The sequence below is a fragment of the Notechis scutatus genome, chromosome 1 (genome assembly GCF_049901735.1).
Source record: "Notechis scutatus isolate UNSWTSFEM ecotype Mainland chromosome 1, rNotScu1.2, whole genome shotgun sequence".
Classification (NCBI taxonomy): domain Eukaryota; kingdom Metazoa; phylum Chordata; class Lepidosauria; order Squamata; family Elapidae; genus Notechis; species Notechis scutatus.
The window spans coordinates 146,813,459-146,835,094 of NC_142009.1; the positions used below are offsets into that span (position 1 = coordinate 146,813,459).

General features: G+C 38.8%; 1 protein-coding gene across 2 annotated transcripts in view; it reads right to left on the reverse strand.

Moving 5' to 3' along the window:
* Window positions 1-21,636, reverse strand: part of FERMT1 (FERM domain containing kindlin 1) — a 41,378-nt gene that overhangs the window by 13,738 nt on the left and 6,004 nt on the right. For both annotated transcript variants that reach the window (XR_015746131.1, XM_087948352.1), the window contains exons 3-11: window positions 21,036-21,269; window positions 13,885-14,037; window positions 12,083-12,296; window positions 11,329-11,431; window positions 8,366-8,473; window positions 5,425-5,556; window positions 3,431-3,480; window positions 2,217-2,341; window positions 1,076-1,182 (exon numbers count right to left, since the gene is read on the reverse strand). Coding sequence is in view for 1 of the 2 variants with exons in the window: in XM_087948352.1 (XP_087804478.1) it covers window positions 1,076-1,182; window positions 2,217-2,341; window positions 3,431-3,480; window positions 5,425-5,556; window positions 8,366-8,473; window positions 11,329-11,431; window positions 12,083-12,296; window positions 13,885-14,037; window positions 21,036-21,269 (1,226 nt within the window). In the remaining variant the exon portion in view is untranslated. The remainder of the gene's footprint in view (window positions 1-1,075; window positions 1,183-2,216; window positions 2,342-3,430; window positions 3,481-5,424; window positions 5,557-8,365; window positions 8,474-11,328; window positions 11,432-12,082; window positions 12,297-13,884; window positions 14,038-21,035; window positions 21,270-21,636) is intronic.

The window sequence follows — 21,636 nt, forward strand, 5'->3', positions numbered from 1 at the left end:
GGAAATTATGTTGTAGAAAGAGGGGGGCAAATAAAAATGTATTATAACATTAAAAGCTGTTCTTTATAATCTTTTTCTTTTCTTTATATATTAAACTTATATGCCACCCATCCTACCTAGAGGCGACGCTAGGCAGCTTACAGCCAATAGAAAACAACAAGATGACACATTAAAACAATAAATATTGTTAAATTAAAATTGACTAAAAATTAACAAAGATGGCAAGGAAGTCACACATCCAATGTGACATGCCACCATCAGGGCCCCAGGTCAATTGGCACAGCCAGGTCTTCAGGGCCCCTGAGAAGGCCGGAAGAGTAGGCATGGATCTCACCTCACCTTTTCTCACCAAAAGAGTAGATTCAGATCTCACCTCACCTTTTCTATGTATTTTCCTGCTATTTACCATTTTTCTTTACTATCTTTATATTATTTATATAAAATATGTGTATAGCTAATATTGAATCCCTTTTCTCTCTCCTCCTCACGGACATATCAGAACTCTTAGATCTCCTTTGTCCTTTAATGTCCCTCCACCCCACCAGTCCACCTTGGGAGAACCTGAGGAAATCCCAGGGCTATAGTCCACACAAAATATAGCCCAAATAAGGCAATGGTAAACCTATACTGTTGGCTGAGAAAGCCTTATTGTCCTGTTCATGGAACTGTCAGACATTACTGACTTTAGGGAGGTAAACTGAGTTTCACAAGGGTTCTTCAGACAGGAAGGTCATATGAGGCAAAGGACAAATACTGACAAATTTATAGAATCATTTGGCAAAGTGGCTCTTGGCACAGACTTTTAGACAAAAATCCCCTCTCATGAATGGAGGCGAGTAGGCAACCTGGAGTTTGGTTAATTGTGGTTTTTCCCCCTATACAAGCCTTTTTTTTATTTCCATGCACAAATAGCTGGGAATATTTATGCACTGTGTGGGTTTGCAATGCATTGAAATGCCAGCCAAGCACCTGGACCTCAATGAGATTTCCCAAGGGGCAATGCAATGCACAAAAAGCACATTAATACCCCTCGTCTGTGCACACAATAGGTTCATTCAGCTGTTTTGTTACTCACATCATTACACCTCAAATGTGTTTCATTCATTCCATCAGCAACTGGGATGAGTAATTTAATCCCATATTTTTTCGCTGACACACTTACATCTGGGACAATTTCACATCCTGAACAACAAAACAGAAGAGAATTTATATGTAAACTTACATTTCATCTTCATTTAAGAACAATACATGAGAAAGACCGGGAGAACAAACCTCATATTAAAAAAAGGAATAAGGACAATTTTAAAAAGGTAAATGATTAATTATTACTTACCACTAAGATAGAAGTCCCCAACCCCCAGTCTGGTAGCGATCTGCACCCCATTGGGAACCGGGCCACGCAAGGAGGTGAACACATGAAGCTCCATTTGCACATGTGAAAACTATCCCCTCCCTGCCACACCCCGCCACCATTGTTGCTCCGTGATGTGGCAAGATTGGGGATCTCTGTAGTTAAGAGGATAGATGTAAACTTGCAGACCAAAATAATTTTATTCTGGGGTGCACTCAGCCTTAGCTTAGTTTAAAGGGAGACCGTGATATTATGGATCATCATCTGATCAGTAATATATCTTCATGTGATGGGTTTAAAATGATAAGAGCTGGGGTGTGGTGAGGACCTTTTCCCAGACAAACATAAGTGCCATTGAAGCGTGTCATAAGCAGATGATCAATATGGAATTTGCAATACACAGAGCATTTGCACCAGAGGGATTTCATCGCTTCCCACTGGTCACATAATTTGGGAACTCAGGGCATTGAAAGCCTGGCACCATTTCTATGAAGCTGTGTAATACAGTTTCTGTAGCCAGAAATGTAATCACAGAGGTATGTGGATTTCATGTGTTCCTCATCTTCACTCATGGCTGTGGTATCCACACTTTGGCACATATTATGTGGGCAACAATGTCATAATGATTAGTATCCTTTGGACATCTGTCAGTAAATGAGACCAAAACACTCCCAACTATACAAAAATAGGTTTTGGTAAATACTACATAAAGACAGATTAAGCTGTGTCTATGCATGTGCACAGACATGCATGTCCGTGTGTACTCAGACATATAAACAAAGAACAAATATGCTTATTGTGCTAGGAGATCTCTGTAGATGCAACTGCACTTCATAAGATGCTGTATGAAAATATCAGCTTCTACCTCTTAGGTTAAGCTTCTCAATAGGTTCTCCATGTTCAGCTTCTTTGTTTTTAAAGTAACATATGGATGTATCTTTGAAGACGAACCAATATTGCTTGAAGGCCTTCAGCACCAGCTTTTTGGATCTGCAAATCAAGAATTGCTTCGTCAAGCCTCTGTTCTAATGAGAATATTGGTCAACCTTTTAGGCCAAGTTTTATTTTCCATACATTATGAAAGTCCATGTGCCTGCGTCATTCAGAAGTATCCGTTTTCTCTATTTTAGCTGCTTTATCAGAGAGGGGCAAGTCACAGTAGAAACTACAGTGACACCCCCTCCAACCCCAAAAGACAAAACATGCAAACTCTGGCCTTTGAGTTTACTTCTCAGTGCAGGTAAAAGTATAGAAATAGTGAGATTTGTACAGGTAGTCCTCAACCACAACTGAGCCCAAAATTGTTGTTGCTAAGTGAAACGTTTAAGTGAATTTTGCCCCATTTTCCGACCTTTCTTGCCATAGTTGAACACGGTTGTTAAGTGAATCTGGCTTCCCCATTGACTTTGCTTGTCAGAAGGTCACAAAAGCAGATCATAGGATCCCAGCACACACTGCAACGGTCATAAATGTGAGTCAGTTCCCAAGCGTCTGGATTTTGATCACATGACCATGGAGATACTACCACTGTCATAAGTGGGAAAAGCGGTTGTAAGTCACTTTTTTTCAATGCCGTTGTAACTTCAAACAATTACTAAGAGAGCTGTTGTAAGTTGAGGACTACCTGTATTGTAATATCGTAATGCATGTTTTATCAACTGCCCCCTCTTCTATTTCCACAAAACACTGAATTGCAAAATATCTTGATTATTCATTTTACGTCTTCATGTACAAACTCTGCTTTCCTGAAAGATTTCAAGTAAGTCATTCATTTCTTTATGAAAACACAAATTCGATCGTTTTTCATGCAGTAGTATTTAAATGGATTTAATCATTGAGTTTTATTGTGAAGATATTATTTTAATTTTGTGAACCACCCTGGGAGTGGTTCTTATATGAAAGATGGCTTATAGACATAAGAAGTCAATTTCCAATTTAACTGAAGTGATCTTGGTACATCATATTGACTTTTGAGATTTGGGACATTGATTGTTTTCAAAATTCAATGTAATGAAACACAAGGAAATATGCTAAAGTAAACCCCATTGTTCAATATATGGGTTTGCTCCTTTTCCTTACCTAAATAGTTTGAGGTTATCAGCAAGCTTTGGAATGTCTGTGATATCCTCCTATGGAGAACCAAGAATTATGCTAGTAACAAGGCACAGCTAGATACTTTCAATTGCATGTCAATGATTGGCCCATATTATGGTTGCATATTTGGCGCATTTTATGGTTGCTGACTTGCTCTTTGTTTTCCCCACACTTTAAGCCCAATTCAGCGATACGTTGCAGATAAATTTAAAAATTTAAATTTAAAAATTTATCTCCGAAACAAACCCACAAATCTAAATTTGGGAGATAGGAAATAGCCAAGAGCTATCAAGGAGTACCTGTATAATACCTCTTTAACCCAAGAGGAGAAGGAACTTTATCATGACATTATCACTCCTCTCTAATTAGTTAGTTAATTTACTTTACTGTCATTGCACCTCATAAAATGATATAATATTGAAATTTTGTTTGTATCTCTTAAAATCTCAGGTGAAATCAGGAAATTAGGCACAAACTACCTTGTACTAAAAATACCTGAAAAGCAGATCCATCTTATCCTGGGCACCCTATTTTTGAATTATTACCACCTAGCAAATGGTACAGGATAATAAAAACAAGGACAAATAGGCTAAAAATCAGCTTCTATCCCAGGGCAGTAACTCTATTGAATTCTACTGTATAGTGCAATATTAATACAATATCGGGTTTTCAATTCAATTGTATAGAATGTGAAGAATGTGTGTTTGTGTTTTATTTTTATAGTTACAATGTACACTGAAGATGGCATTTAATTTTGTTGTACGAGGTGCAATGACAGTAAAGTAAATTAACTAACTAATTAGAGAGGAGTGATAATGTCATGATAAAGTTCCTTCTCCTCTTGGGTTAAAGAGGTATTGTACAGGTACTCCTTGACTTATCACAACTGAGCTCAAAAATTTCTGTTGTTAAGTGAGACCTTTGTTAAGTGAGTTTTGCCCCATTTCATGACCTTCCTTGCCACAGTTGTTAAGTGAATCACCGCAGTTGATAAGCTAGTAACCTGGTTGTTAAGTGAATCTGGCTTCCTCATTGACTTTGCTTGTGAGAACGTTGCAAAAGGAGATCACATGACCTTGGGACACAGCAATGGTCATAAGTATGAACCAGTTGCTAAGCAGCTGTATAACTGACAGACTGGATTTTATCATAAATTCGATCTGTTATTTATTATTTTATTCTAGAATTTTTAATTGTATACTTGCTGAGTGTTTTATTCATTCTGGACTCTGGTCTATAGACTGTAATAAATTGAATACAGTTGTCAAGCATCTGAATTGTGATCACATGACCATGGGGATGCTGCAATGGTCATAACTGTGAAAAACGGTCATAAGTCACATTTTCAGTGTCGTAGTAACTTTGAACGGTCACTGAACGAACTGTTATAAGTTGAGGACCACCTGTACAGATATTCAGATATTGTTGAACTCTAATTCTCTTCAGCTCAAGCAGGCATTGATAGTGGATGTTGCAATTCATCAACTTCCAGAGGGCCATAGGATGTGCATCCTGGCCTACGGTGATTGGATTCAATTTTTTTTACTACTGGTTCTGTGGGTGTGGCTTGTTGGGCATGGCTTGGTGGGCGTGGCAGGGGAAGGATACTGTAAAATTCCCATTCCCTCCCCATTCCTGGGGGAAGGTTACTGTAAAATCTCCATTCCCTCCCCACCCCACTAACCTGCTTTCCAGCTCCGTTCTCCTGTGCAGGGCAACAAAAGAAGACCCAGCCGATCAACTGGACTCGGGAGGCAGAAAATAGATGGGGGCGGGGCCAGTCAGAGGTGGTATTTGCTGGTTCTCCGAACTACTCAAAATTTCCGCTACTGGTTCTCCAGAACTGGTCAAAACTGGCTGAATACCACCTCTGCCTACCAGGTATGGTGGGAAATATGCTCATTGATAAAATCCCAACCTAATTTCCTACATCCAGAATATTACCTTGACTCCGTGCCCAAAGGAAGGGAATGACATACCAATAGGTTCTCTGATCTTCTGCCTTCTAGTGTTATTTCTAGATTGGAAAGTGCTGCTTCCACTTCGTCGGTTTCACTCTCAACTGGGAAGTCTTTGGATCCTGAGGATAAGGTCAGCTTGCTGATATGGTACTGCAGTCAAGGGAAAACATACCCGGATGGCATCTGGTAAGCTTGTTGATTTCATTTTAGCTTTTCCCTTTGATTAGTATATTCTGACTCATCACATGTATAAAAGGCAATGGAAGCAATCGTGTTTTTATTAATTTGATCCTTTTTTAAATATAGTATTATGTATTTACAGCAGTTCAGTAATAGACTGTCAATCCTAATTTTACTCCAGGCTGCTGAATGATGCATTTATCAAAATCAAATAATTCCTGGCTGATTATACTCTCAAAAAGGCTAAAAGTTATTCATACAAAAGCTTAAAACACACTAAATAAGAAAGCAATAGCACTTAGACTTATATACCGCTTCATAGTGCTTTACAACTCTCTGTAAGTGGTTTACAGAGTCAGCGTATTGCCCCTAACAATCTGAGTCCCCATTTTATGGACCTTGGAAGGATGGAAGGCTGAGTCAATCTTGAGCCAGTGAAAATCAAACTGTTGGCAGTCGGCACAGTTAGCCTGCAGTGCTGCATTCTAACCATTGCACCACCACAGCTCTGATGTTTTAACCCAGGCTGCATATTCTATCCAGCAAAACATGTGGTAGCTGCTAAGAGAAGCAGAGAAAATCATCCTTATGTAAGCAGGTCTTTCAGCTTCCCCAGCAAGATATGTCAGTGTGGTTTTCTGTTCAAAAATCAGATGAGGGACATATACCAGAAACAATTTTAATATACTAATGAAAAATGAACCATGTTGACATTGGTTGATGCAGGGGAAAGCAATTGATAATTTAAATTAGATTATTATGTTTAAAAATTTGGAAGAATGGATTTTGGAAATAACTTTATTAAATGGGTTATATACTATCACAAGCAGCACAAATTATAGCCAATGGTGAATTGACTCAAACCTGTGAGATCCAAAATGAACAAGACATTGTTGTTCATTTTCACCATTTGTGTAAGTGATATAAGACAGAATGAGAGAATAATCAGGATGAGGGTGGGAAAAAAAGGATATAAATTAAGGGCATTTGCAGACTATTTGGTTTAATCCCTTGGGAGGATTATTAATGGATTATTAATAGAGATATATTAATGGAAAAACTGAAGGAATTTTCTAGATGGAAAAATTGCAATTATTATTGATAGAATTTTGATGATAAAAGTGAATCATCTCAAATGATGCAGTTATTTCATACTAGTTTTGAAAAATGATGCACCTTTTACACAAGGATAAAAAGATTTATTTAGATTTGTATGGCAAGGCAAGAAATCAAATGTTAAATTCAATTTTTTTCAGGATGCAAAAGACAGAGAAGAGCTAGGAGTTTAAATTGTATTTTGCAGTTTGTTGTTTGGTTTGGATGAAAGAATGGGTTCTTCTAAGAAATAAAAGAATGTTAGAATTGGAACAGGATAGCCAGTGGCTTAGTTGGCAAGGGTTTTTAAAGTTAACATATGGATGTTAACAATCATTATATGAGAAGTGCCAATTTGAAAGTATGAAATAAATAGAAGCCCAGGATATACTGAAAGATACCTTTTTTGTCCTCAGCACAGGAAGCATTTTATAGATGAGAAACAGCAGATAGAACAAAATGATTAATATATCAAGATTTATTAATATAAGAGGATGGAAAAATTAAGATGAAGTCAAGAGAACAATCATCCTTCAGTAGGTTTAAAAACCATAAAAACCATAATTTTAATGGTTTTTATATGCACAATTAAAAAACAGGTTTGATATGGATAAAAAGACAATAGAACTGAAAAATACAAAATAGGGACTTCAGATCCAGGGATTTTTTTTTCTGAAAGAAGAAATAAAATAATATTCTATGGGTTTGAAAATTAAGAAAGACATGGATTAAGTTAAGGTCCGAAGGAACTTGTATGAAATCTAAGAGGAAGGAAGAGCAATACATTTGTAATTATCTGTTGAAAATGTCAGAAGTCATATTTCTTAACTTTAGTTTTTTTTCTCTTTTCAGTTTTTTGTACTTTCTTATTTTCTTCTTTTGATTTGTATTTATGAAAAATGACTTAATAAATATAAATTAAAAAAGGGTGAGTCAAAGGGAACAGAGATAAAGGAACAGGGAAGTAATATTTCAAATAGTAAACATCATTCTGCTCCATAAATATGTGAGTTACAGCAATTCAGACAAATACTGTAATTCCTTCCCTGTAGAAGTTTGCTTGCATACTCAATGAAAATGAAGTTTGTGCAGGTTCCCTATAGGGAATAATCCCATAAACTTTTTCCGAGTATAAAATCCCACTCAATTACATGTGGCTGTTATCCAATTAGACATGCAGAGAATTGCAGTCATTGAATTACTGTTTGGGTTTATATCTGAAGAACTAATTTCTGAACTGATCTGAAAACAACTAAACCTGGTTAAGAAATGTGCACAAGGGCCTCCTGTCCTTTTGTTTATCATCCAATCTGAGGAAGGACTCTTATCAAACTCAAAACTCAACATTTAACACTTTGGGGGGATGAATGATATTTTCTCATTGTTTGGAAATGGGAGTGCATCATGATCAATCTATGTTTTGTATTTGGGAGGTAACACAATTCAATATTTGTTCTACAACATTTGAAGAATTAGCCGCCTCATCAAATATCCTCTGTTAATCATTGACATATGTGTAAACAGAATTTGAAATAGCAAACTAGTTTATCGCTTTTGAAGAAAGGAGGGGGAAAGATTTCACTTGGAACAATCAATCCAAGTCCTCCTCCTTGGGTGTTCATGTTCTGGCAGGTGACTGCTGCAAACACAAAAAACTGGTTTTGTAACAAGATCAAGTACATGCCTGCAATGCAGCAAAAATGAAGGTTTCTTCTTCCGTGCAGTCTATTTCTTCTAGCAGAATAGCCCAGCGGGCTTGCTCATATAGCTGATGGATCCGTACTGCATCATACTGCCAAGAGAAGCAATACCAGGTTGCATTAGAAATAAGCAGACTTTGCCATAAGTCCAACAGTTAAACAGCCTAACTACCTCCAGATATACTGTCCTTTGAAACATTTTGTACTCCGTTTCAGCAAAGAAGGACAACATTGGAAGACCTGAAGGATGAGGTTGGGAACAGATTATCCTGGAGAAAATTTGGATGGCTGCCAACATGATGATGACCATCAGTCATGATGATCAAGTGGGGAGAGCTTTTGTTAGCCAGAGAGCTACACCACATTTTGCACTGTATGTCAACAGCTGCACTATAAAAATGAGTGGCGCTAGAATCAGATTTTGGGAGAAGGTTTAATGGCTTTATAAGAGAAATAGATATGTAGTATTTTAGATAGCTGTATGAGGAATGATACTGATATGTTCAAGGGTGGAATTGGAACAATGCTATCCATATTAATGCCAAGAAAAATCGATAAAGAAGTGTTAATATTGAAAAATAAGAAAGCTACCGGTATAGATTGAGTATTGAAGAAGTGTTAAAATCTACATATAGTTTCCTCAGGGAGCAGCTATGTAACTTGCTTAATGTCTGAAGAAAGTACCAATGACAGATGATTAGAAGAATGCCATTATTATACAAATAAAAAAGGAACAAGAATTAAGATAAGAACTAAAAGGGGATTCGCTGTAATTTTATGCTAGCAGAGTATTTTGACCAGAGCTTTTGCTGCTCAGCAGGTCATTTAAGCAAAACACATGCTAAGATATAGGCACAAATTTGGGAATGTTTTGCATAGATGTGGAATTGAAGGTTGGCTGTTAAATTTGATAAGAGTGTGATGTATGTGATGGAAGTAAAATACATATAATAGTAAATGCTCTCAAGAAGTCTAATATTGAGCAAGGAATTAAACAAAGATATATGATGACCTCTGTTTTGTGTAATGTATTTTTATGGCTAATATATAAAAGGAATATTTGTAGTGATGTTAGAGACATTTTGCTTGGGACATGAATACAGTGAGCTGTTGGGAGAAATGAATCCTTATATAAAAAAGTGAAAATGGCTGTAAGAATGTGCTTCTGCCCACTTAAACGGAATATGGAATTGAGTGATGGGTCTGTCCAGAGAAATACATACCGGTAAGTTGAATACAGTAGGAATGGAGTATTTATCTAATAATACAAGAAGTGATAGAATGAGGACTGAATGGGGGATGAGCAAATGTAGACTGAAAACAACACTGAATAGCCAGTACAGTATGAAAATAATAAGTTCAGGTGGTTTGGTTAAATAGAGACAATGAATAAGCTCAAAGGAAGTATACAGAAGAAGAATGAGCTGGCTGAGAGGAAGAGAAAGACAAAGTTCTTTGATAAGATTACATAACAAAAGGCAATTTTTGAAGCGATAAGCGCACAAGGATAAAAGAAGGATAATTTGTAAGACAGGAAGATATGGAGAAGCCTAGTGAAATGTGATGGTGCACAATTAGAGTACTACTACTTCTTACTATTTATCTGCACTCTGCATAATATTGCTTACCCTAAAAGGGAATAGAGAGATGCATGTACAGAGTGTTTCAAAAGCAATATGTTTTATTAATTTTCTTTTTCAGAGAAAATGTCATTGCGCTCAGCAATGTTTTTAAAAGTCAGGGCTAAAATGAGTAAGGAAGTATTGAAAAAAATGTCAACCAATTCAAACATTTAATGTTTATAGAGTAAATGGTCCATGGGGCCTGACTTTTGGTATGCCCTGTGCATGCACCTGCATAACTCTACTACTGTTGAAATATTGTTGTTTAGTAGCCTAGTAGTAAAATTGGATCTCACTGTACAAGATTAATCAACCTACTGAAATAGAACTGTAGACTTTGCATTGGATTATTAGAGGAGACGAAAATCATTTTAATGTTAAGTCTATTACAGATAAGAAGATTGAATATATTAAGGAATATTAAGGAAAATAGAAATATTAAGAAATAGTAGAAATATTAAGGAAAATTCTGGACCAGTTCTACCATAATGTTACAAAATAAAATTTTAATAGAGGATAATATATCAGTTGCTCCCCTTCCTGGATTGGAAGGTCCTGTCGTTCATGCTCTTTGCACCTCATTCATGCTCTTTGCACCTCATGGCTTGACTGCTGCAATGTACCCTATTGGAGACTGCCCTTGAAGACACTCAGAAGCTTTGACTTGGTATGCCCACGTGACACCCTGATTTGCAATTAGCACTGATTTCCAGTATGCTTCAGGGTGTTGATTATGATTTATATAGTCCCATATGGCACAGGGTCCAAATATTTGAGGACTGCCTATCACCCATGTTATCTACCTAGGCAGTCAGGGTTGACAGAATAGGTATGCTCTGGGTACCTTTGATTACACAGTGGCATTTTTCATGACCCAACAAGGGTATCTTCTGTATCAGGGCACCTGCCCTTTTAAACATTCCTACTGTGATAATGTCCTGGAAGGCTTTAAAAACTTGCTATTCTCCTAGGTCTTAGGGTAGGGTTGAGATTGTTGTATGTATTGGGCATATGTTTTGGCATATGGGCATATTGGGCAGATATTTTATCTGTTCATTGGTTTCTACTCTATTTCTATTTTTTTTAATATTGTGAGCCACCTCAACTCAGCTTGGAGTTGCTCAATCCCGAAATCAAATGGGTAAGTCAAATGAAAGAGAATATTCCACAAAAACTATTATGTTATTTTACTTACGTTAAAAGAAAACTGATATAGTGTTACTGTACTCTGATCTATAAGCTGTGGTTTAACAACATTCAGTTGTGAATACAAAATGAAATTTGCTTTTTAATTGTCATGTCAGGAATCTTAAAGAGCTTCTTACTTTTGCATTCAGATCAAAGAAATCATAGTATTTAAAACGGAGTAGAAGTTGATCGTCCTCCTGGATATCTTGTTCCATGAGTGATCGAGATGAATCTAACCATCTGAAAGGAAAAGAACACCAAGCACTGACAATAAATTCCACAGAAAGAAAAATGCCAAGTTGTAAAAAAGCACAAGATATCAGAAATATATGGGCGGAGGTGGGGGAGTGAGAGATATAGAGTTTAGTAAGTACAGTCATAGTAAGAAAACTTGAAATATATTTCTGCACACTGTAATGCCTATTAGTATTATTGCATATTACTAGATGTTGCCCCTGACAGTGTTAGCCTCAATAAACTCCCTTTTTATGACCCTTTAATCCCTTAAATGTTAGCCTCAATAAATGCGGGACAACATTTAGCAAAAGTAGAGGTAGCTGCATAGTTTTTCAATTTTAGCAAATGAACATATTTAGAAATTATGAATTCTACGTATATAAGAGGAAAATATGTGTGCTTTGGAAAAAATGTGTTTGGGAAGAGAGAAATACAGTTATGAACAATCAAAAGTGTGAAGAGGAATTTGAGCCTTCCTTTATTCCTAACATAATATGTCAAGGTGTCACTTTTCGTTCATCCCAAATCTTATCCTAATATCCTAATTAATCCTTTGTGTATGGATACACAGCACACACACACACACACAGCCAGCCCTGCCCTTGGCTTGTCAAAATGATCCAATGCTAATATTCAAAGAGAAAGGTTCCTCACCCAGCGTTCAGTTTGGCTTTGTCGACCAATGTTCGAGGCTGATACATTTTGGCAAGTGTCTCTGGTGCACAGTTAGGATGGCTAAAAGCGAGGGTGCTCCAGCTCTGTTGTGCCAATGGGCTGTCAGTGAACCACGCAACGGTGGAAGGGACGGGTGAACCAGTAATGGGATCGTAAGTCGGGGTCATGGTCTTGCTATATAAGCCAGGACTGGCTGGAATATTGAGAACAGAAAATAAAACAATCAATTTCTAACATTGCTGAATGTGAAAGGAGATGATTTTCTAATATAAGCTACCTGTCAACTCATAAAATATTTCTCTGGTCTTTTTAGAGTTGCCAACAGAAAGGGAGGGGGGAGCAGTGCAGCAGCTTGCAAAACCGAAACTGCATTCCATAAATGTTTTCATAGATAATTTCTAGGCGACTAAAGTTTTTGCTGTGCAAAATTCTAACTGGAGAGCATGATTGATGACTCTTGGCTAGGGATGTGTCCCATTGGAGAATATGAATTATGATACACCCAGGGGGTGGGGGGGAAAACCAGGGTCAAGGGTGACAATGAATTATGTGTCTCAGAGTTGGCTACACCCAGGTAGTGCCGGCATGCTAACTCTTAATAAATCCTTTTTAAGTTTTGGAAGTTTGGCTTGAGACTCATGATTTAAAATGGGATAACTGCTGGAATCCTGACACTACCTATATTTCTTTGGGGAAAAAAACTCTTCAGGACGCTATTTAATAGTTTTGCAGGCAGCTTTCAATAAATAACTAAATCCCAGCAATCTTACATCCGCAAGGATAATTGTGCTTGTTCAAAAAAAAATTAGTTAAATGTACTTTTAGTTTTCTAACTTTAGATGCACTTAGATTTGGAATACTATGCCATTGTTATAATCCAAAGTATCTCTTTCTTTAATATCCTGGTTCCTGGCATAACTGGGTTTTTTCCTTATATGTAAATATCACTAACCATAATTGTTCTATAGATGATACTGTGCCAGACCTGAATTGCATGGCGCTCAGGTTCTTTCAAGTCTTTCTCTAGAAAAAAGGAAGAATGCTTCCAAGTGGGCGCAGAGAGAGAGAATAATGATTAAATCTTTCACAGTGCAGAGCAGGGGTATCCAACCTTGTCAACTTTAAGACTTCTGGATTTCAACTCCCAGAATTCCCCAGCCAGTCATGTCAGCCAGTTGAAGTCCACAAGTCTTAAAGTTGTCATGGACGGACACTCCTAATGCAGAATAAGTCATGGAGTTTAAGTATACATACCAACGAGCTCCATCCAAATACTAGATTGCCATTAAATGGAAGCAAAGACTTCCTGCCAGCTAGTGACCCTCTGGATTTTTGCAGGTCACATGAGGTGTGCCTGCTGGCAATGTAGAAAGAAAATTACATTTGCAGCAGGAGTTGGTGTGGTTTTAACTGGTATTTCCCTTGAACACCAAGTCTTTTTCAAAAGCTGTAACCGATGAAGAACTGTTTCACTTTCCTAAGGTACAAAAGGCATTCTTGCATGCCGTTGTCAAAACTTAATTCTTATTCCTAAAACTGTGTACTTGAACTGAATACTTATTCTTCTTCTTTCCTGATGGCAGCATTTTCAGTTCAGAGTTCCCCAATAATCCCTGTCATTCTGAGTCAGCATAGCCAATGTTAAAAAAACAGCTTATAGGTTTCTCTAACTGATTAATTACATGGCCTTTTGTTCTTACTTTTCGAAGTTCAATGTATAAAGAAGGCAGCCAATAAATAAGTAGAGCTGATAAAATCAGTATTGTCTATTGCACTGTTACCTGGCAATCCCAAACTCACTGGAGAATTGTGCAGGTTTAAAATATCTTCTACGACTGGTTCTTTGTCTTTGTCCTTCTCTTTGTCTTTTCTCTTTTTCTTTTTTATCTCATTGGTTGGCTTCAGCAGAGACAGTTCTTCTGATCGTCTAATACCTGCAAACACAGTTGAAAATATCAACGGGTTGGAAAGACCAGCGGGTTCTATCATCCAAGAGAGTCCATTGATTTGACACATCATTTTCTTTTGCCCTCCAGAATAGGTTAAAGGGGCCAAAAAGATGACCCATACCAGGGTTACTGGTCTCTCTGAGAAAAGGAGTTTCTCCTGCTTTGAAAGAGGTGGTGATTCTAGTTCTATCCTGTAGGATTAGCTCACTCTGGGTTCCTTTGATTAAACAATGTCATCTCTTAGGAACCCTTCTCTATAACAGGGCCTGCCCTCTGAGCAAGATTCTCCCTGAAAAAATGGCTAGGCCGTCTTTTCGGGGGTGACTTAATTTCCCCCCTTGCATCTTCAGGCGGGCGGGCGGCGACGGCTTGGATGTTGACCTCGGTGTTGGTGGGGCACTTCTCATCAGGGTCAACGCAGGCAGCACCATATCCGGGTGTGCAACAAAAGTACTTCCTAACGGCAACCATTCCCCCCCATTTCGCATGTTTTAATATAGGCCTTAATTTGGGGGAGGGGCTTAATTTCATTTCATGCCTATAAAACATGCTGGGACTTCCTATTGGGGGAGGCCGTATTGTTGGAGAAACAGGGTAGTCTTAGACTCCCAGAAACCTGTCCTTCTTTCACTCTTTAACTGAGGAAAAGCATATTCTATGCCCATCAAACAGAGTCGTTCTCAGCTGCTTCTACTTTCAAGGCATTTGCTTCCAAGGGCTTCCAAGAGGAAAATGGTTCCACCTAGTCTAGCCTAACTGATAAAAGCAGCAGAAGGGACATATGAGATGATCTAGTCTTAATCTCCACCACACGTACTCTCTTACATTAGTGACCTAAAACTGACCTGAAATTCTTATTTAGATAAGATAGATCAAGGGTCTTGGCAAGTTTAAGACTGGTGGATTTCAACTCCCAGAATTCCTGAGCTAACATGACTGGAGGAAGAATTCTGGGAGTTGAAGTCCACAAGTCTTAAAGCTGTCAAGTTTGAAGATTCCTGAGATAGATAGAAGCACTAGCTGACCCTGGATGATTTCAATAAACTAAGAGGAATTGGGCACACTTGGATGGAAAACTGGAGAAACAGCAGGCTGTTTTACAAAGAATATCATAAAAAAGGCAGGGATCAATCACTTAAGCACGATTATATATAAAAAAGTCCCCATAAAGGTCAAATTTGCACTCAACTCAAAAGGTATTTTACTTTTACAATACTTCAGTAAATAGCCACTAATTAAACATACTTTGCTAACAGTTCCAGGGTAATCTACATGTAAATAGTAGATAAAACAGATGCTTGCTTCTACAATCTTCACTTAAACCCTCTTGCATGCTAAGATTGACAGAAGTAGTATTATATAGTTCAGATTGACTTTCTCAAGATCCAGGGACTTGAAGGCCAATATATCTGGAATGTGTACCAAGTTGGTGAGAGCTACTTTAGGGTAAAAATGGCCATGATATGAAGTTCTACCGTGTTTCTCCAACAATACGGCCTCCACCAATAGGAAGCCCCACCATGTTTTATTGGCATAAAATCAAATTAAGCCCCTCCCCCAAATTAAGGCCTATATTAAACATGTGAAATGGGGGGGAATGGCGGGGGTGGTGGTGGTGGCTTGCCGTTAGGAAGTACTTTTGTTGCATACCCGGATATGGTGCTGCCTGCGTTGGTGGGGCACTTCGTATTGGGAGATCTTCTGCCACCGTTGCTTTCCCTTCTCCCTTGCTTCTGCAGCGTTTAGAGCAACGCCACAGCGTTTGGCACAACCATGCACAGCCAGCCAGGGCTCCTCCCTGCAATTGGAGCCCTGCGGAGACACTTGGCTTCAGGCCTTTAAAGGTAAAGCCAATTCTTTTAAAAACGATACCCTACTACAACAAAGCCTCTCCTGCCCGAGAGGGCAGCCCAACCCCACGTGGGGAGGCGAATCTCCCGGGGCCGCAGCGCAGGATCGGCCCACCCCGGGAGAAGCACCCAGCCACCATCCCTGCCTGGCGCTGGGCAGAGTGCAAAGAGCTTCGCCTGGGGCGCCCAGCGCAGCTGAGAGGCGGGCCCTCCTGCCTGACGGCAGAGCTCTCACCAAGGCAGCAAGCGCCTCCCCGCCAGGCCCTCCGCTCATCCCACCAGGGCTGCGCCGGAGCCGTGTGGGCTGGGCAGAGCTGGGAAAGCGAGCCGCAGGTGCGCGCCCGCCTGCCAAGCGAAAGAGCCGGGCCGACCCAAGCTTGGCTTCCTTCCCAAGTCCCTCCAGCCCGAACCCGAAGGGGCCACCGGGAGAGGCCGCCCGAGGCAGTGATAGTGCCCACCCATCCTGGACAGGGAGGCAAGGCAACGGCCTGTGCCGCGTCCTCCTCCGAGCTGAGCCCCGCCGAGTCAGCGCCTCTGCCTGATGCCCGTTCCGCTGCAGCGTTTGGAGCTGCCGGCACATTTGGAGATGCATGGGGACAGGGACAGGCTGGGCGAGGGGTGGAAAGGACGGGGGGCTTCGGGCTCTCTCCACTGGCCAGGGAAGCAGCGCTGCCATCACCTCGCCTCCCTGTCCGCGGATGGGAACTTCCAGATCTGTTGCCCCATAATTCCTATTCTTTCTGTCTAGAAAAAAAAAAGGCAATTCTATTCTGCTAAATCTCCAGCAAACTATGTCCTCAGGTTATGAACAAGCCAGAAGAATTCATTCAATCATGTCACCTACGGTATACTTGTGAAAACTCAGCAATATGCCATACTTCTAGCTAACTCCCAAAGAAGCATTATCAAAATCATTTCTCCCTTTCTATACAGATTGCAAACTTTATCTACCTCTCCCACATTTTCATCTAAAATAGTGATAGCTGAATGACTCTTAGCAGGCCATTTCCTGTTATTTATAATGTTATTTATAATGTCATTCCCTGCAGTGTTATTTGCAATTATAGTTTCCTGTGTAAAGAAAAAACACGATCTTATATCTATGAGAGAGCATGCTTGATTTTCTCAGACTTAGCAAATGAATCAGTGGCTATTACCTGTACTATGGGAGACTTCTAGTGCATTTATTTTCTATAATATTTTATTCTGTCACTACACTCATATGCCGTTATGTACTCATCTACAAACACCTACAACCCTTTCCTGCAGGCTGGTACAAGTCTTATTTGTGGTGAGGAATATTTTAGAGATAAATTCCTGGTTGAGCAATACCTGAGGCTTTAATCATTGTAATTGTGGTGTGTTTACAGACATGTGCTAGGAATTCATATTGCGAATTGCACAGCTGTTAACATGGCTTGAGGTGATACATTCCATCTACAGAAAATGTAGCATACATCATTGGAGAGGTGAACAATAACAAACGGAAGTTATGCTTGTGTACAACTTCGTAGCTTTAAAACAGCAATACTCAACAAACTATTGAGTTCAAGGACCTCTGAACCTGGAAATCAGTATGAAAGTAGTGCGATAAGTCCACTGCAGTTATTTTAGAACTTTCCTGCTCTTTATCATAGAGCTGTAAATAAGATACTGTAACTACATAGCTAAAAAGGCATTAAGAATTGTTAACCTAATCCTGCATAGCTTTTTCTCCAGTAATATCACACTACTAACTTGACATACAAAACATTTGCTAGACCAATACTTGAATACAGTTCATCAGTCTGGAACCCACATTACGTATCTGATATTAGCACAGTTGAGAAAGTCCACAAATATTTCACAAGAAGAGTTCTCCACTCCACTACTCGTTGCAGAATACCTTATGCCACCAGACTTGAAATTCTAGACCTAGAAAACCTAGAACTACGCCACCTTTGGTCCGATCTAAGTATAGTACATAAAATTATATATTGCAATGTCCTACCTGTCAATGAACACTTCAGCTTCAACCATAACAAGAGCACACAATAGATACAAACTCAAGGTAAACAGCACCAAACTTGATTGCAGAAAATACGACTTCAGCAACAGAGTGGTCAATGTCTGGAATACTCTACCTGACTCTGTTTTTTTTTTCCCCAAATCCCAAAAACTTTAACCTTAGACTTTCTACTATTGACCTCATCCCTTTCCTAAGAGGTCTGTAGGGGGCGTGCATAAGCGTACCAACGTGCCTACCATCCCTGTCCTATTGTTTCTTTTTATTTTTCTTCTATGTATCCATTTCATGTATTCATAACTATGTTTATACTTATACCTGTTATCTTATAATCGCTTGACAAAATAAAATAAATAAAAAAACAGATCTATGCATAGAACTATAACTTATTTTTTTATCTTACACATGGTTTATTTATCAAGATGAACCAACAGAATTCATGACTTTAAAAAATTCATCTAATATCAAATACACAAGGAAGGTTGTAGAATCTCTTTTGCTGGAAATGTTTGATGCTGATGGTCTATCCAGCATGCTGCAATTGTAGATTTTATTTATTTATTACATTTGTATGCTGTCCTTCTCACCAAGGGGTGACTCTAGGCAGCTTACAACTGAGTAAAAACAAGATGAAATATTAAAATATCAAAACAATAAATGTGAGCACAAAAATTATTAAAGATGGGAAGGAAGAGAGCAAGATTACACAGTGTGGAAATAAAGCCTTATCAGTCCAGGATTCCTTGCTTGGCAAGGTTTAGACTAGATCAGAGTTCTCAAGGGTCAGTATTGGTCCTTAAAAGGTCCATTGTTGTTGTTGCTGCTATTATTATTATGTAAAGAGTATTTATTATTATTTTTTAATATAGGTGTTTGGTGAATAATCTGAAACTTCATATCCCTAACTAGATGATCTATAACAGGGATGTCAAACTCATGTCGTCACGGTGGCATCATGTGACGTATCAAGACTTTTCCCCCCTTCACTAAACCGGGCATGGGCGTGGCCAGCACATGACGCATCTGGCTCATGTGCCTCGAGTTTGATACCCCTGATCTATAAGGTACCATCTGTCTCTTTCATTCTAAGTTTGGATGACAAATTGCACTTGAGAGCAGAAACACAATAAATGCTGTTGTTACATTACAGGAACCAAAGGCTACAGAGAGACTATCTGATGTCCCATTAGAAATCAGCAACCTTACCTTGCTCAATTATCCATCTTCAGGAGTTTTGAACACATTTTGGGTTTTTTTTAAGGTTTCTAACTGAACATGGTCAGGGAGTTGTGGCTGTTTTGGTGCTTTGCCATTGAATAGTACCATGTGATTTGAGGGACTCTGAAGCATGCAGAATAAGGCCTTGGGCAATCTAGATGTCTAGATGGATGTTTTCCTGATCAAAGGTCTTGTATTACTTCCCCTCCTGAATGATGATTCCTCTAAACGATAAGATTCTCATATATAGTAGGAATGTCTCTTTGTACTGCAAGTCCTATCCTGCCCTCCCCTTTATTCTGAGATATGTGTAGACACATCTTGTTCTGCTTTTTAAAAACATGTAATTGATGTTCTTCTTGAGTGAGTGAAAACAATAAGCAGTAATGGGCAGCTATGCAGAAATACCTCAGAATAAAGTGAGTGATTTGCTTTGGGTAAAATAAGCTCCATGTACTTTTTTCATTGGTCATTACATTCATTGGTATGAACAAACTTTATTGGGCATTGGTCTTATTCAGCCAATATTCCATTTTTTAATATATATTTGAGAGAATGCAGAATTCAATGGTATTTCTCTCAAATCTGCTGAACTGAAACCTTTAAAAAAACCATAACAAACAATTACAATAAGTCCCCAAGCTGTCAATGGACCTGAAGGGCTGAACTAAACTGTCTTTAAAAATCAAACTACTACCTTCCACAGCCTACATTGTGTTCTCATTTTCCCTTTACTTTCAATGGATTTTAGAATTACAAATCAAAATATTTAAACTTTAGGATCTTGAACTGGTAATACACAGCAATTATGCTTTCCTCAACCTGGTTAACTTTCAGCTGTGAAGATCTGGTTATATTGTCTTAGAATTCCAGGAGAGAATTCCATGGATAAAAGGCTCAAAAGAAGCAGAGAGGATGTGTCCATAAGCTCATGGTGTGGAAATGCCCTAGCCACCAACTATAATTTACATGGCAAGGTACTTGCAGTGAAATTCTAAAAATTAAAGAGCCCTCTTCTCTTCTGCATCTGGATGCTAATGTTGAAGCAAAATTCAATCACAGCTTGTTTGGCTTCTACAGCTAGAAACAGACGAGAACCTTGATTTTCACATCAGGCAGCAGTAACTTATATCTTGGACCTGCTATAAAACCATAGTAATGGAAAAAGAAATGCTCTGCTCCAAATAAGTGACTTACTGTTATATGAAAAAAGTGTTCAATAGATTACAATTATTGGACAAAATCTATTCTCTCATAAACTAGAAGGCAGATGTTCCAAAGAGAGAGAAGCGTTATGTCTTTATATCTCATCAGAGCCGCTGTTCTGTAGGCTGCATCTGATTGATAAGCTTGGAATGGATGAACATGATGGATAGTGTTAGACATCACTCTGAATATGAAGAAATTTATTTTGGATTAACTTAAATAATTTTTTTTGGTGTCTTCAAGTCAGTGTTGACTCCCAGCAATCACCTGGACAAGTTTCTGCAGTTTTCTTGGCAAGGTTTTTCAGAAATGGTTTGCCATTCCCTCCTTCCTAGAATTGAGAGAGAGGGACTGGCCCAAGGTCATTGGTGTCCAAGGTGGGACTAGAATTTACAGTCTCCCAGTTTCTAGCCTAGTGCCTTAACCATTACAACAAACTGGCTCTCATACTTAGGAAAATATTAGGGAATATTTAGAAACTGATTATCCTTATTACTAATATCCTAATTAGTTCATTGAAAAATTAACTTGTATTAAATGGACAGCGTTCATAAAATCATCCTGTTATGCATGTTACTGTTGGAAACAGTGCTCCATGAGAATTCAGACATAAAGTGGACGATTCCCAAGACAGACATGTGGGGACATCACTTACAACATCTGCCGGAAGCACATCAGGGCAGAAATAAGTGAATGCAACTTACCGAGGCTCTTGCAGATGTCCCCAACAACCCTGAATATCACAGAAGAGAAGCTAACGTTCAGCCTCACAACCTTCATGCTTGGTAAACGAAGGCGCAGATTTTTGTGCTGAGGGGTAAACAGGAGGATGGCATCTGCTTGTACTCCATATTTGTCTAGTGTCCAATGAGTTTTCAGAAGCCAGTATTTCTTTTGCTCCCACCAAAGGGCATAGTCTGACCAATCTTGGGAGATTCCTAAAAACAAAAAAATAAAAGAAAGCAGGAATTTTGAAAATGTTACGACAAAGGTTACCACCAAGCTGAGGCCCTGGTTATACCTAAATATATCCCATTAGAACCATTTGTAAGCTATCGAGCCTTAAAAAAAAGTCAGTGAAAGCAATAGGCTGATAGACAGAACTCGTTTTCTGTATTTAGTGTTTCCTGGGGGCCAGTCACTTTCTTTCAGCTCAACTTACCTCACGGGTGGTTATTGGGAAAAGTGGGTGAAGAACATACTTATACCTACCTTGAAGTTCTAAACCAAACGTAGTAAATACTAGAGCCATTTCTATAATTTACTGATTTCATCTGATGGATTAAGATGACTTTGAGGTACCTC